This window comes from Anolis carolinensis, chromosome 4 (genome assembly GCF_035594765.1).
Source record: "Anolis carolinensis isolate JA03-04 chromosome 4, rAnoCar3.1.pri, whole genome shotgun sequence".
NCBI classification, from domain to species: Eukaryota; Metazoa; Chordata; class Lepidosauria; order Squamata; family Dactyloidae; genus Anolis; species Anolis carolinensis.
Window position 1 is genome coordinate 184781793 of NC_085844.1, and position 15254 is coordinate 184797046.

General features: G+C 41.0%; 1 protein-coding gene across 13 annotated transcripts in view; it reads right to left on the minus strand.

The window, feature by feature from the left end:
• The window catches only part of rnf220 (ring finger protein 220), a 363311-nt gene that overhangs the window by 94373 nt on the left and 253684 nt on the right, over nt 1-15254 (minus strand). For all 13 annotated transcript variants that reach the window (XR_010005774.1, XM_062979633.1, XM_062979632.1 and 10 more), the window contains one exon: nt 10140-10232. Coding sequence is in view for 12 of the 13 variants with exons in the window: in XM_062979633.1 (XP_062835703.1) it covers nt 10140-10232 (93 nt within the window). In the remaining variant the exon portion in view is untranslated. The remainder of the gene's footprint in view (nt 1-10139; nt 10233-15254) is intronic.

A 15254-nucleotide genomic window follows, 5' to 3' on the forward strand; every position in this document is an offset into this window, starting at 1 on the left:
GATTTTCTGGGTTATATGGCTGTGTGGAAGGGACCCCACACTTTTTGGCAGAAAAGATCTTGTAAAACTACAACTTTTGAGATTCCACAGCATTGAGCCATGGCAGTTAAAGTAGTGTCACATTGCAGTGTAGGTGTGCCCTACAATAACAAGCTAACCTCTGGAAACGAGCCCATATTCCAGAACTCGAGGAAAACAACTGTCTCCAGTGCCCTTCCACACAGCCATATAACCCAAAATATGGCAGATAACCCACAATATCTGCTTTGAACTGGGTTATCTGAGCCCACACCGCCATATATTTCAGTTCAAAGCAGATAATGTGGGATTTTATTCAGCTGTGTGGAAAGGGTCCCAGTTCTTCCCGTTGCGGCCTCCTGGGGACCCCAGGAGTCAACAAAGCCCTCCCTGCCCAGCTCCCGATGGGCCTACTCTCCTCACAGCGGAGTCTCCCTTCCCGGAGTTGTCCCTGTGGTTGTGGGCAGCGCCCTCCGGCCCTTGGGGATGGCGCCCAGGCCTCCCTCCGGATGTAAACAAGCCCCTTCCCTCTTCCGGCGATGGCCGGTCCCGGCCCCCCAAACGCCCCGGCCCCCGAAGACTCCCCGCGTGCACCTCCTCCCGGCCCCCGGGCTCCCTCCGCTCGCTCTGCATGGCCGGGGATGAAGGCGGATGCGGGCGGCGACGGGCCCAGGCCCGGCGATCACCTCCCAGGCACCGCGGTCGCCGCCATATTGGCTACCGTCACGTGACCGCGGCGGAGGCGGCCTGCGCAGGGTGAGGGTTCAGCGGCGGAAGTAGTTGCCATGGCAACCAAAAGGGCCAGGGAACCATCCGCGCGGGGCCCAGTCCAGGCCTCGGGCCCCGCTTCAGCATCCGTCGCCATCCGGACCCCAGAAACCCCGCTCCCCTTTCCCGAGGCTAAAGTTGAACCTCGTCGCCCGAAGTCATCGCACACACCCCGTTCCCTGTGCTTCTCATCGCTCTATTGGGACACTTCACGCAAAGATAAAACTCCGTGCTTTTCGCACTGAGCCAAACTTCCCTCTGTATTTCAAAGGACATGCATTGGCATCCCAGGCTCTTCCCTCTAAGGAGGAAGACTGTCTGGCGCCCTTCCTCTCCATCCTTATTCAGGAAAGGTTGTTCTGATGCTCAACACGGTACAACCGTGCATGCATCTACATTATAGAATAAATGCAATGTGTTGAAGGCTTTCATGGCCGGAATCACTGGGTTGCTGTAAGTTTTCCAGGCGGTATGGCCATGTTCCAGAAGCATTTTCTCCTGGCGTTTCGCCCAGGCATCCTCAGAGGTGAGGACTGTTAGAAACTAGGCAAGTGGGGTTTATATAAAATTCCAGCCATCACCCAGGTTAAAAAAAAGCACAATTAAAACCCTGTCAGACTGTGCAAAAAGAATCTGAACCCCGCCTCGTTTAGGTGGTGAACTGAACCACCTAAATGGAGCTCCCCAGGCCAATGGATACTCCACCTCAGACATCAGAAGACCTGCAAGGCCAAGAACAAGTCATGAGAGTAAGGGCAAAGATCCACCCAGAGGATAAGTGTTCTTACCATACATCAAGGGAACCACTAACCTCATAAGGAAGCTGATGAAGAAACAGCCTACTAACTACAGACCTACTAGGAAAATCCAACAAATGCTCCATTCAGCAAAGGACAAAAGGGATCCTCTCACTTCTGCAGGAGTCTACTATATACCATGCAGCTGTGGACAAGTCTACATAAGGACCACCAAACGCAGCATTGCCCAAACGTGAACCAAGGAACATGAAAGGCACTGTAGACTAACTCAACCAGAGAAGTCAGCCATAGCAGAGCACTTGATGAACCAACCTGGACACAGCATATTATTTGAGAACACAGAAATGCTGGACCACTCTAACAACCACCAGAGAAGCTGTTGAAATCCACAAATATGTGAACAATTTCAACAGAAAGGAGGAAACCATAAAAATGAACAAAATCTGGCTACCAGTATTAAAAACTCTAAAATCAGGATAGTAAATAAAGAAAAACACTCTGAAAACAAGGGAATTCCAGACAGGAAACAATCAGGGCCAACTAATACCTCCCAACAAAGGATTCTTCCAGGCAGGAAGCATCCAGGTTTTGAAGCTGCAAGGCCATTTAATGCTAACCAAGGTGGCCAACTGCACCATTTACACTTGCCTCAAACAGACATGAGTTCTTTCTCCCCTCTGGACTTTCCACAGATATATAAACCCCACTTGCCTAGTTTCCAACAGACCTCACAACCTCTGAGGATGCCTGCCATAGATGTGGGTGAAATGTCAGGAGATAATGTCAGGAGCTCCACTGGCTGCCGATTAGTTACCGAGCACAATTCAAAGTGCTGGCTTTAGCCTATAAAGCTCTAAACAGTTCCGGCCCAGCTTACTTATCCAAACATGTCTCTCACTATGACCTACTACGTAATTTAAGATCTTCAGGGGAGGACCTGCTCTCAGTCCCGCCAGGGACGAGAGACAGGGCTTTCTCAGTGGTGGCTCCTTGGTTGTGGAACTCCCTCCCTAGTGACATCCGGCAGGCTCTTTGAGTTTTAGAAAGAAAGTGAAGACCTGGCTATGCGAGCAAGCGTTCAAAGAATAAGTTTCGTTGGCTTCAACTCAGTCTAGACTAAGGTTTATGTACAAGGTTTTGTGGATGAATGGCTCAAGTATTTTGTATTATTTTAAACCTGTTTTTAATTGCTTATGTTTTATTCTTTTGTATTGTTGTATATTGGCATCAAATTCTGCCAGTTTTGTAAGCTGCCCTGAGTCCCTTCGGGTGAGAAGGGCGGGATAGAAGTGATGAAATAAATAAATAAATAAATAAATAAATAAATAAAGCTTCTGGAACATGGCCATACAGCCCAGAAAACCCACAGCAACTCAGAATGAATGCAGTTTGACACCACTTAAACTGCCTTGGCCCAGAGCCGTGGAATCCTGGGAGTTGTCGTTTTACGTGGGCTTTAGCCTTCTTTTCCAAACTATAACTCCCAGGATTCTACAGCATGGGGCCATGGCAGTTCAAGTGGTGTCAAACTGCATTAATTTTACGGTGTAGATGCACCCTGGATCTGCAGTTACCTGTCTCTGTATGCCCTCAAGTAATTTCTGACCTTTGTCAACCCTAATGAGAACCCATTGTAGAGATTTCAGCAAGATTGGTTCAGAAGAGGTTTGCCATTGCGTTCCTCGGAGGCTGAGAGAACGTGACTTGCCCAAGACTGGCTCCAGTCTCCAGGATCACAGCCTGGGGCTCAAACCACTCACCCAGGCTCGATCCTAGCCTCTCTACATATATATATACTAGAATGCCACTACATTTAAAGGGCAAATTTTAAAAATAGAGTCCCGTTAGTCTCTTGCAGAATAAAACAGAGGGAGGAAATTAAAAAATAAACATGTGCCAGCACCTTGAAAACCAGCACTGTTTTTTAATCTTTGCATCAGCTTTCGCAAATATAAATCCACTTCTTCAGATGTAGTATCGAGTAGTATTAAGACCTCTGGCATAAAGCATCTTATAGAAGTAGGATAGGATGTAACAGGATCCAGAAAGATGTCGACCTCTAAGGCTTTAATACCACTCAGTACTGTATCTGAAGAAGTGGGTTTATTATATCTCCATGAAAGTTCATGTGAAAATAAGCAGTTGATCGTAAAAAGTGCTGCCACATGTTTTCCTTCCTTCTATTAATAGGAAGATTACTAAGGCAAGTGTGATACCATAACTTTAATGGGAAATTTTTGGAGGAAAGGAACCAAAAAGCCTTAACATGGGAAATCTAGCCACCCATAGCATTAGTTTTGAAAAGATACCTTCACAACTTTCACAAGAGACAATGCAGTGACAATTATTTACTAAACATTAACAGCTGGGGGTACATCAAAACATTTCACATAACCAACTATGAAAGGCACAAAAGGCTACAAATTCTGAACTCTGAACCTGGTGCATTTATTTTCAGCCCAGTTTTTTTTAAAAAGCAGATCAGCTGACCTTGGGACAATTCCTGAAATTTGTCAATACAAGCAGTTTTATTACTTTGTATCTTATGAATTCTCTGCAATAACATTGATAAAGGCAATTATAAAAGTAGTTGAGCAATACAGAAGAGTCTAGTATTCCTTATGTACAGGTTGCAACTATAATGCTAGCCTTTTTGATCGCAAATCACTTTTATCTCCTTTCAGAAAGGCATGCCCTATGTTTAGGGAGCTATCGGTATCTTGCAGTCCTAAAGATAGCATTCAATAAAATACTTTGAACATGAGTAGTCTATCTTTCTATTAAACCAAGTAATTACTTGGGTTTTTCCTGGAGCACTGATATATTTATAAAATGGGGATAACAAAAAGGTGAGCAACAGATGTTCATGACTTTTAAACTCCTAAGCGTAAACAACCCTGTCAAGGGTTCTGAGAATATTCAGCTCTGGTGAATTGGAGCTCTCTATAGGGACTATAGGAAGATAAAAATCTTACCAAATATAAAATGTTTGTGGACAAAAACAGTCATTAATTCATAGCTGTATGACTTCAAAGTCACAGTCAGTGATTGCGAGGAGGATAAATCTATAGAATGGCCTTCATCCTGCTTTGAGGCTCCATATCCTGCAAACACTTAAAGGAAGTTTATTCACTTTGATCCCATTAGCAATCCTGCTGAAGCCATCAAGACTATCCAAGTGTTTAAAGCCAAACATGTGTGACAGTGGTGCAGGTCTAAGGCCTAAATTGCTAAAGCCCCCAGAATCTTTAAAACCGTAAGCTTCTTCAAATGTTTTTTCTTAAAACTCTGAAGTATTTAGGTATACTGGGCTTTTCTATGTTTCTTTCGAGAAATCTAGTTTCTTTTGAGAAATCTAGTGCAGTGCTCTTAAAAGGAAAAAGAAAAAACATATAGCTTAAGGCATAAGATTTAGGGCAGGTTTTCATCCTTGTATCTCTTTGATATTTATGTTAACTTATTCTGGTATTTTTATATTTTTGACAGTTATATTTGAAAATGGGAGTTCCTGTCATACAGTCTTAACTGAAAATTATTGAAGGAAATTACCCTTGTGATGTTGTCTGTCTTATGCAAGCTCACAAATTCATCTTAATTTCTATCTCCACTTACATTTAAATGATTGTAGGTTAATTGTAACTGTGTGACATGAATGCATAAACCTAGGCATTAAAACTTTGAAAGAGTACATTGGAAAAAAATTTAGCTCTTCATTTATTTTCCTAACTAGTACTTCTATATGTCAAGTCTGCACATCCAAGAAGCACAGCAGATGAACTGTACCCATCACAAAATCCAGTTTACATTTCACAGATGTTAAGGCATTTGCTTGGAAACTAAAACAGTAAATATATATATTATTGAGGTTTTGAGGACAGTGGAAGGAAACAAGATTTTTTTTGGTTGCTTTAAGCGAAGTCTTCGCTAGCAGCTTTGTTCTAGTACAGTGAACCTCTTGTTTAGAAGCTTTATCCACATTATTTGATGCAGTTGAGTTGCCTATGGACTATCCCTCAGTGATTCCAGTAAGAACACAGCACATCACAATTTGCTAGTCTTTTTCTTTCTGGGTGCAAAATGCTGTAACGTATCCTAGAGTTTAGGAAATACCACAGAGAATTACTTCACCATCTACAGTTTAAGCACATCTTCCATGTATGTATGTGTTGTGAATCTAAGACTGACAGTCAGGGTATATAAAGTGCATGTATTTAATACCTTTGTGCAATACTAAAATTATTATCTATAATAAACAATGTCTCAAGTACAGTTTTAATGCTCAAATTAGAGAGCTCAGTGATATCTTTAGAAGTTGAAGCAGATATGTGCCAGTACATTTTAGAAGAAGCTTAAATTTACTGATTCTGCCAGAGGCAGGATGAAACTGCACTGAATGAGATTGGCTCCCTCCACACCCCCAACCCTTTTCAACTGTTTAGAGCCGGCCTAGAGAGAGGGTACAGATTTTAATGGGTTTTTCTGCAGGCAAATTGCACTCTTACCAAGGAGATCCATTCTACTTAGTGTCCAAAACCTGGGTCTGGAATATTAGGACCTAACTCCGTCTAGTGCTTAGCATCCTCATTTCTATTTTATTACAGTGAGAAACAGGTGTGCTCCATATTTTCTAGGATCTAACCTAAATTGATTTTCTGTGTTACAGAAATAGATGCTAACAACTCTTTAACTGGAACAGTTCTTTCTTTTTGTCAAGAAACCGTCATGCCATTAATCCTATTCAAATTCATACGGCTGGAAAGAAAGGACACAGAGTAGAAATTACATTTTCAAAAAGCCATGATGTCTTGCTTGTGTTACACAAAAGATGTCAGATGAATACAGCCAAAGCAACTTCAAACATCTCATTTACCTACCTGCATTTCTGTTTTCCTTCATTCCTTCTACCCAAACACACCACCTTTACAATTTCATTCAACCTGATCACTTACAAAATATGTCAGTTTCACTTGCTGTCTTTGGAAACAATATTAGTATTCTGTCTCTGAGCTACAAATACAGACAGCAAGATTTCAATTGCTACAGAGCTGTTACTTTTCTTCTATCCATAGCTCTGCAATTGTATTTGTATCAGCTTTTCTAAAATTCTAGTTTAAATCAAATACATGTAAGGCGACACTATGTCCCTTAAAATATTTTCCCTTCTAAAAAGAAAGTGGAAAAATTAATAGTTTACAATAAACAGGCAAGAGCTCACAACTGATTCTTGGTTATAAAATGATAACCAAGACAAAATAAATACATAAAATAAAGTCATAGACTTTTTGTTGCTTTTTTAATAGCAATATACAGTTTTGTCCAGTTTACATACTTCTTAAACATCAAGAAAAAAAAAGAACTTAAAGGTTAAAAAAACCCAAGAAGATAAATACCGGTACTTCCAGGTCCCGGAATACATATTTTGAAAGGATTTCTTATGCAAACAAGATTTTGTTGCTGTGTGCCTTCAAATAATTTCTGATTTATGATGACCCTAAGGTGAACCTAACACGGGGTTTTCTTGGCAAGATTTCTTCAGAGGGAGTTCCTTTTCCTTCCTCTGAGACTGAAAAAGTGTGATTTGCCGAAGGCTACAGCGATTCGAGCCTTGATTTCCATGGTCAGAGGCACAACACAGTATAACTAACTGACTGACCTTTGGGTATGGCGATTACATCACACCCCCACTGTAATATACAGGTAAATAATCTAATGGGGAAATACTAACAGACATCCGTATTCTGCAAATAGGCAACTGTTTGAGCAGTTATAGCTGAAATCCAAAAGAAAGTGGCATGCTTATTTCCTTTGAAACCAATGGGGCTTCTGATGAGGTAGTGGCAGGGAGGATTTAAAATGGTAGTGTCTGCTTGGTTAACAGGCTACCTCTGTTGTAGAAACAAGATACAGGGACATTCTTTATCTCTTTCTGATTTTTCTCACAGCCAAATCCTAAACCCTGCTCCCTCGATCCGTGTCCCTCCTGGCTAGTAAAATCTTGCCTGGAGGGATTACGTGAACCTCTGTTGAATATAATAAATAGCTCCCTTGAGCAAGGAGTTTTTCCAGAGGGTTTAAAAGAGGCGATGGTATCTCCGTTGCTGAAGAAACCAGACTTAGATCTTTCGGTTCCCTCTAGCTACCGCCCAGTCTCGAACCTTCCGTTTCTGGGCAAGGTGGTTGAGAGGGCAGCAGCGGAACAGTTGCAGCAGTTCCTTAATGACACAGCTGGACTTGATCCCTTCCAGTCCGGTTTCCGTAGGGGGCACGGGACGGAGACTGTGCTAGTTACCATCACAGATCAGCTTCACTGCCAAAGGGATCAAGACGGATCAGCGCTGCTCGTGTTATTGGATCTCACAGCAGCATTTGATATGGTCGAGTGGAGCTTTGGGCTTGAGTGCCACCAGTGCGCTGATGACACTCAGCTCATTCTGAGGACGGAGGGCCGGCCGGACTCCGTACCCGATAGTTTCCATCAGTGCCTTGAGACCGTTACTGGATGGTTGCATGCCAGCAGGTTGAGGGTGAATCCAGCGAAGACGGAGATCCTCTGGCTGGGCCGTCCAGGTGGGAGGGAGATCCAGCTGCTTACCCTGGATGGTGAAACACTACGTCCGTCATCTTCTGTAAAAAGTCTTGGTGTCTTATTGGACCCTCTGCTCACAATGGAGGACCAGGTCTCTGCTGTGAGCAGATCTGCGTTTTTCCATCTACGTCAGGCTAAGCGACTGGCTCCCTACCTATCTAGGAATGACCTGACTACGGTGATCCAGGCGACGGTCATCTCGAGGCTCGACTACTGTAACGCCCTCTACATTGGCCTTCCTTTGTCAGTGATCCGGAAACTGAAGCTGGTGCAAAATGCGGCGGCTTATCTTCTCGCCGGGGTGCCGGCGAGGTGGCGTATCACCCCAATTCTACAACAGCTGCACTGGCTACCGATAGAGTACCAGATTACTTTCACGGTACTGGTACTAACCTTTAAGGCCTTACATGGTTTGAGGTCGGCGTACCTGAGGGCCCGCTTATCCCCCTACCAACCCCAGAGATTACTTTGGTCTGAAGACCAAAATTTGCTTGAAGTCCCTAACATACGGACTTATCATTTGTCTTCTACTAGGCAGAGAGCCTTCTCGATTGTAGCCCCTCATTTATGGAATGCCTTGCCAGTTGAAACTCGAACTATCCGAGACCTACTTGCCTTTCGGAAAGCCTGCAAAACCTTGCTCTTCCGACAAGCTTTCGATGGGTGAAAAACTCGGGGCTATGTCTGTTTTTATTGTTATTTCAAAGCTAATTGTATCATTTTAATCTATTTCTGTAAACTGCTCCGAGCCAAATTGGGAGTAGTAGTATACAAGTCTAATAAATAAATAAATAAATAAATAAATAAATAAATAAATAAATAAATAAATAAATCTACTCAGAAGTTGTTGGGATTAGAAGATGACATTAATTCATGTCACTATATTACAATCTCAGAAAACTACTCTTGTTTCAACTTTTATTGCCTCATACACTTCCTATAGTTTTCCCCCAGCTTTGTTGCCTGTCCCTAAATGTTTATCTTACCTAAGCATGGAGTAAAAGTTTGCCAATTATTCTCCCCTGTGGAAAGTCTCATATCCAGAAAAATATCGTACTTATAAACTCTTACCTCACTGTTTTATTTAGTATCAAACATCCTGAATAACAGTAAGGAACGTGAAATGATTTTGTATTTATATATATAGATATATAGTCAAAAATTGACCCCAAAATCTAGGGTCAATGCTGGAACTGCTCTGTGTTTGCTGCCATCTTGGACAGTTGGAGTGAAGCATAAGCAGCTATTTTTGATAGGGGTTTACTGTGCCCCAAATGGCAAGGAGCTCAGAACCTATACAGTAAGCCCCTATTAAAAATGGCTGCCATTGCTCTGCTTCATTTCAAGCACTCAAAATCGGATATGTGCTATATTGGGCTCTCCCACATTGCTTCTGAATGCTGCATGTTCCAAAAAAGAAAGGTTTCAGGCAATGCTGGCTTTGAATCCTAAGCAGAAAATAAACTATTATTGCTATCACATTTTAATTAGCAGTTCTGGGCAGCTAACAACACTTTGTCTGAACTTGTAACATCTGCAAATTTTACTTCCCTTGAAAAGTTATAGGATATGCTCTTTTCAGAATGAAGCACAACATGCTGATGTTTTGGTTAACTAGAATAACTTGAGTGTTCTATCATAAAAATAATATAATTCCTATTAGTCAATAATAAAGTCCAACTGCTAACATTTTCTTTTACAAATAACAAAGGCCATACAAAAACGTTCCCATGCTAAGCAATTCTAAAATGTCATTATGCACCAAGTAATCCTGGGAACTATACATTTATATGCTACACTGTTGTATTGGAGCATTATTATTAACACACTGGAATTTTTTACTTAAGGTACACAAATCTAATATTAACAAGTGGCCAGTATGATTCCTGAATTTGCAGACAGGGCTGAAGAGTTAGGGATTTGCCTGCTATCTTTTAAAGACACTGAAGTGCCATTTAATAGTCCCTGGCTTCTAGTCTCCAGCTTTTTTCTACTGATAGCCCTCTCACCTGGTATCTGTCTGAGTGATGGATATCATCTGAGGAGTGAGGCGATGTTGGAGAGTCTCCTTCCCGCTTGATTGAGGCTGACAACAAAATTGACTGTAAGAGAAAGAAATGGGAGTACATTTAACAATGCAAAGCATGCCTTGTTTTCAATAAGGAATGTGACAGAAGGTGTGACATGCAATCACAACATACACTAATCATGAAAATATTTATCACCAACTATCAATTGTGGAAAGGAACAATTTCTAATTTTGGTGAGTATGTACAGGCCTACCTATTGAGAACCCATTTCAGAGTGATATAAGAAGATATTTAGATAACCAGTAGTTCACTCAGCACCAAGAACTTTGTCCCAACATGGGATTTAAGGAGGTTTTACTCATATGCCTCTTCTGTGGCAATTTGTACACATTCCTTACGTGTAAAATTATGTGAGTGTTCCATGCCCATTCTCAGTCCTGTAGAAATTTCTCAGGCATATGATAGTGGAAAAAGAGACAGATGATGACGACGATGACTATTTCATACCCCACTTCTCCTCATGGATTATCATCCAACATGTACAATTGAAAAAAATGTAGCTGCAAATCTAATGCAAAAACACATCTCCACTGAATATCACCAATAGTGATCGGACATAAGTTAAGCAGCTACCAGTCTTTGTAGGAACCTGCTGCCAATCGAACAACTATGCTGAACACAAAAAGGTGAGATATGGAAGATGTGGTAAGGCAAAAAGATACAACTGTAGAAAAGCACTGCATGAAATAAGATTAATAAGATATTCGAAAACTATATTGAATGCTCTTTGCAATTACACAAGGAATAAATGATAACTTGCTCCAATGAGCACATATGAAGTTCTAAACGCGAAAAACTGCTCTTAACATTTATTCACAAATCATTATCTGTAGGAATATTAGCAGTGAATTTTTAATTGGGAGAAAACAACATGAAGTGTGCTCAAGTAACATTTCACATTTGCAAAAAACGTAACACACAAGCAGGGATATATGTTGAAGTGCTGTTCAACCACACACTCTTTCAGTAATTACAAGTACTAGCACATTAATAAACATCCTAATTATCGGATTTCTCGTTAATACCTGAAATATCCCAAATAACACAGGTGTTTCTCTTTTTTTATAGCAGGCTATGAAGACAAAATGGTTAGCTATTTACTGGTATATGTGAAGGTTATCAGTACCTTGCAGACTTCAGAGCAATGGCAGAGAGGTATAAATTCCATGCACAACAAAGTTTTATGGGAAATTACAAGAATGGTTTGGCAATATTTAGAGGAGATATATCTAGCGAGAATATGTTACCACTAAGAAGCTCTGAGGAGAAATAATAACATTTCACAGAAGAAAGCAAAGAAAAATGAAAGCTAAAAATATATATATCTAATAAATGTAAAACTGCAAAGTATTACTTGATGGCCCAACATAGCAAAATGAATGATAATTTTTAATGCCAACTTTGGCCATACAGACTGACAAGATATACTCTCTAGGTTAAATGAGGTTTTGGGTTCATACCTGAATCAAGGATCGATCCACCAATTTACTTTGCTTAACAATGTCATATAAATCCCACCAAGGCACAGCAAAATGGGAAGCAGATGGGAGATGCAGAGAAATATTCACACAAGTGTTTCACATTGCAATATATTCACCATCCATCCATCCATCTTTTAATTACAATTTTGGAGGAAGTTACAATGGTTTGAAGTCAGCTTCAATACACTGTTAGGCTGGAGTGTCACTGGGTTCATTATGGGCATGGAGGAAAAGTCCACTTGGTATTTGACAACGTTCTGCTATTATTTTCTTCATTGAGCCCCCGATGGCGCAGTGGGTTAAACTCTTGTGCTGGCAGGACTGATGGTTTGAAGGTGGCCGACTAGAATCCAACCCAGGGAGAGTGCGGATGAGCTCCCTCTATCAACTCCAGCTCCATTCGGGGACATGAGAGAAGCCTCCCACAAGGATGGTAAAAACATCAAAACCTCCGGGTGTCCCCTGGGCAACATCCTTGCAGAGGGCCAATTCTTTCACACCAGAAGCGACTTGCAGTTTCTCAAGTCACTCCTGACACACACAAAAAACTTCACAAAGTTACTATTTGTGCTTATCCTCTAACAGTTTAGATTTTAATGTCACAAGATTAGCCTTACACAATTACGACAATTATTCAATTTGTTTTATTTAATAGCAGTATATAAATATATAAAATTAAATAAAACATGAACAGAATTCATAGTTGTTTTTTATATCACCCATCTCTATGTTCTTTACTATGTTGATCTTTACATCTGGAAAAGCCTTCCATTCTAGCCTAATAATCAAGCTCTAAAAATCTTTCATCAAGGTCACTTTTTTAAACACACTTGACTGAACTAGTTCTACATCTATCATTTTATTGTCCTACATCTCCAGTCTTGAGAGGTTTCTCAGCACGGAAATTGTCCCTGTTCCAGGCAGCCATTTTATTAATTTCAAGCATTGTTCAGGAGAAATTACATAGTGGGGGGGTGGGGGAGAGAAAATTTGAAAAAAATATGGTTTTCTTCCTGCATATTTTAAATATTGATATTTTCAGGTGTTTTAAATTGATACATTTTATGATTATATTTTATTGTAAGCTGCCAAAAGTGGATGTGGACACACACACACACACACACACACACACACATAGGATGCCAACAGGCACCTGCCATTTGCATGGCAAATACTCTAGTTTTCTAACAAAATGCCTTTCAAACAGCTTCTAATGTCAAAAATATGACCATTTTGTTCCACCAGGACCAAATACAGTATTGTAACATGTGATTTCAGAGAAACGTATGAAATCTTGCTAGATATCCTAACAGACTAGATCAATATTATGAGATCAGGAAGGACTCCAATTCTAATATAACCAATTTCTTTCTTTTTCCAGAGGTACAGAACAACCTGATGGTATGAGTTAAAAAATATTTCACTTTTCAATTTGCTTCCAGGAAGATATAAAATATCGAAGCCATCAACTCTGCTACCCAGAACAGCAACAACAAACTCTTATTGCTTCCATCAGATCCCGCCAGCCTGCCCACTCCCCATCCACCCTTGCTAGGGGCTCTAATCCAATATTATCTGAATAATGGCTGGCCTAGCTACAGAGACAGTAAATTAAATGTTATATATTAGTTTTTAGCGTGTGGTCCCAAGAAGAATGTTGGTCCCATTTATTCTCCATACCTCCTGAGCACCATGACAATGACCTCCGGAAAAAAATGCAGGGCTAAACTAATCCCAAAAATGTCAATCTCAGACCCTCTTCTACATACGCTGGCTGTTTAGATGAATAAACTGTCTCTTAACGTTGTAGCAGTTCTGAATTCTGAATACCCGCACAGCATGTTAAAGCCCTTCTGCCACTAAACCATACCTAATTTTTGTTTCCATTTCAACAAGAAGTGGCTGCATCTCCATTTAGGTAATGTCAGGAAAAATGTCAGGAACACCGATGGGATGGAGTAGGAGTCAAGTGAAAAGGAGCAAAGTGTCAGAACTGGAAATACTGTCAACTTCTAAATGACCATTTATGTACTCTATTTGCCCACAAGTGGTATTTGGAAATGCCTGAGGAAAGCATTCCTTATTCAGTCTGTTTTGAACCAGAACTTAGATCATTTTACTTTACAACTCCCAGAATACTGAAGCCAACATGGCTACTGCCTGTATTTGCTGAGAATTATGAAAATTGTAGTAAAAAATGCTTCCAGGATCATACCAAAGATTCCATAACTATCTTTTGAAGTAAGAGAGACTGGGGAGAGAGCAGGAGATAGAAATATACTAACAGAGTAAGGCAAAGATGTTTTTTTTTTCATGTCAGGGGAGTGACTTGAGAAACTGCAAGTTACTTCTGGTGTAAGAGAATTGGCCCTCTGCAAGGATATTGCCCAGGGGACGCCTGGATGTTTTGATGTTTTTACCATCCTTGTGGGAGGCTTCTCTCATGTCCCCGCATGGAGCTGGAGTTGATAGAGGGAGCTCATCCGCACTCTCCCTGGGTTGGATTCGAGTTGGCAACCTTCAGGGAAACAACCCAACCTTCAAGTCATCAGTCCTGCCAGCATAAGGGTTTAACCTGCTGAGCTACCGGGGGTTCCTGCCAAGGATGATGGATATGGATAATACCTTTCCCTTACTGCAGGTTGTAGTTAGCATGTTGTCCCTGTTCAAATAATAGCAAAACTACTTTTCCTGAGTTCAGCATAAAAGAAAATAAGAATTTGATAATCCTTCCTTAAGGAATAACAAACATGGGAGTCACACAACATTTGCCTAATCCCAAGCTAGGCTGAATACCTGGAAATATCTTGGCAACACAAACAAATAGAAGCAGTGTCCAGCATCCTGTGGATTGTGATCAAATTCCAAGTCTAAAGGGACGGATTATTCTCTTGCAGACCAGGTTCCTATTTCTACATGAAATCTATTTTCCTGTACTTTTTCTTTCAAAAGGGAAGCCTAAAGGAGAAGCACTGCTGCACATTTTGCTTTTAAAAATGAGATTCTAATTCCTTCCAAAGAACACTGCTTTCTTCATACTGATATATAACCTGTGCTTGTCATGTGGCTTCTAAATAAACAAAAGAGCTCAAGCAAACCATTACATCTTCAGTCTTCAAATGGAACAGGACAAAGTACACATTCAAACAAATTAAGGCTCCAATTCTAAGGAGGCCAAAGGCCATCTGAAGGGCTATGGGCCAGTACAGGGGAACTCAACCACCAGACTGCACTTTTTGGCCCTGGAAATCTTTCCTATCTTAGGACTTATGTTCTGCTGCTATAGATGTATCACTACAGTGTCTTTTTCATAACAGAGACTGAAATGGAGAATTTCAGCAAAATTGGGAATCTTGGTACTTTACTGTCTAGGTTTCTTTCCTGCAATAGTTGGAAGAGTATTTTGGCCAGTTCCTCCCACTTAAATATGAGGTGGGAAATCCAACAGATCTTTCCTGCATACTAAGTGGGTGAAGCCCCTCCCCACAGTGAAGATTGCTCCACATTGTAAAACCCATATCCCTGCTTTGTCTGGAACACCACCCTTGAAACC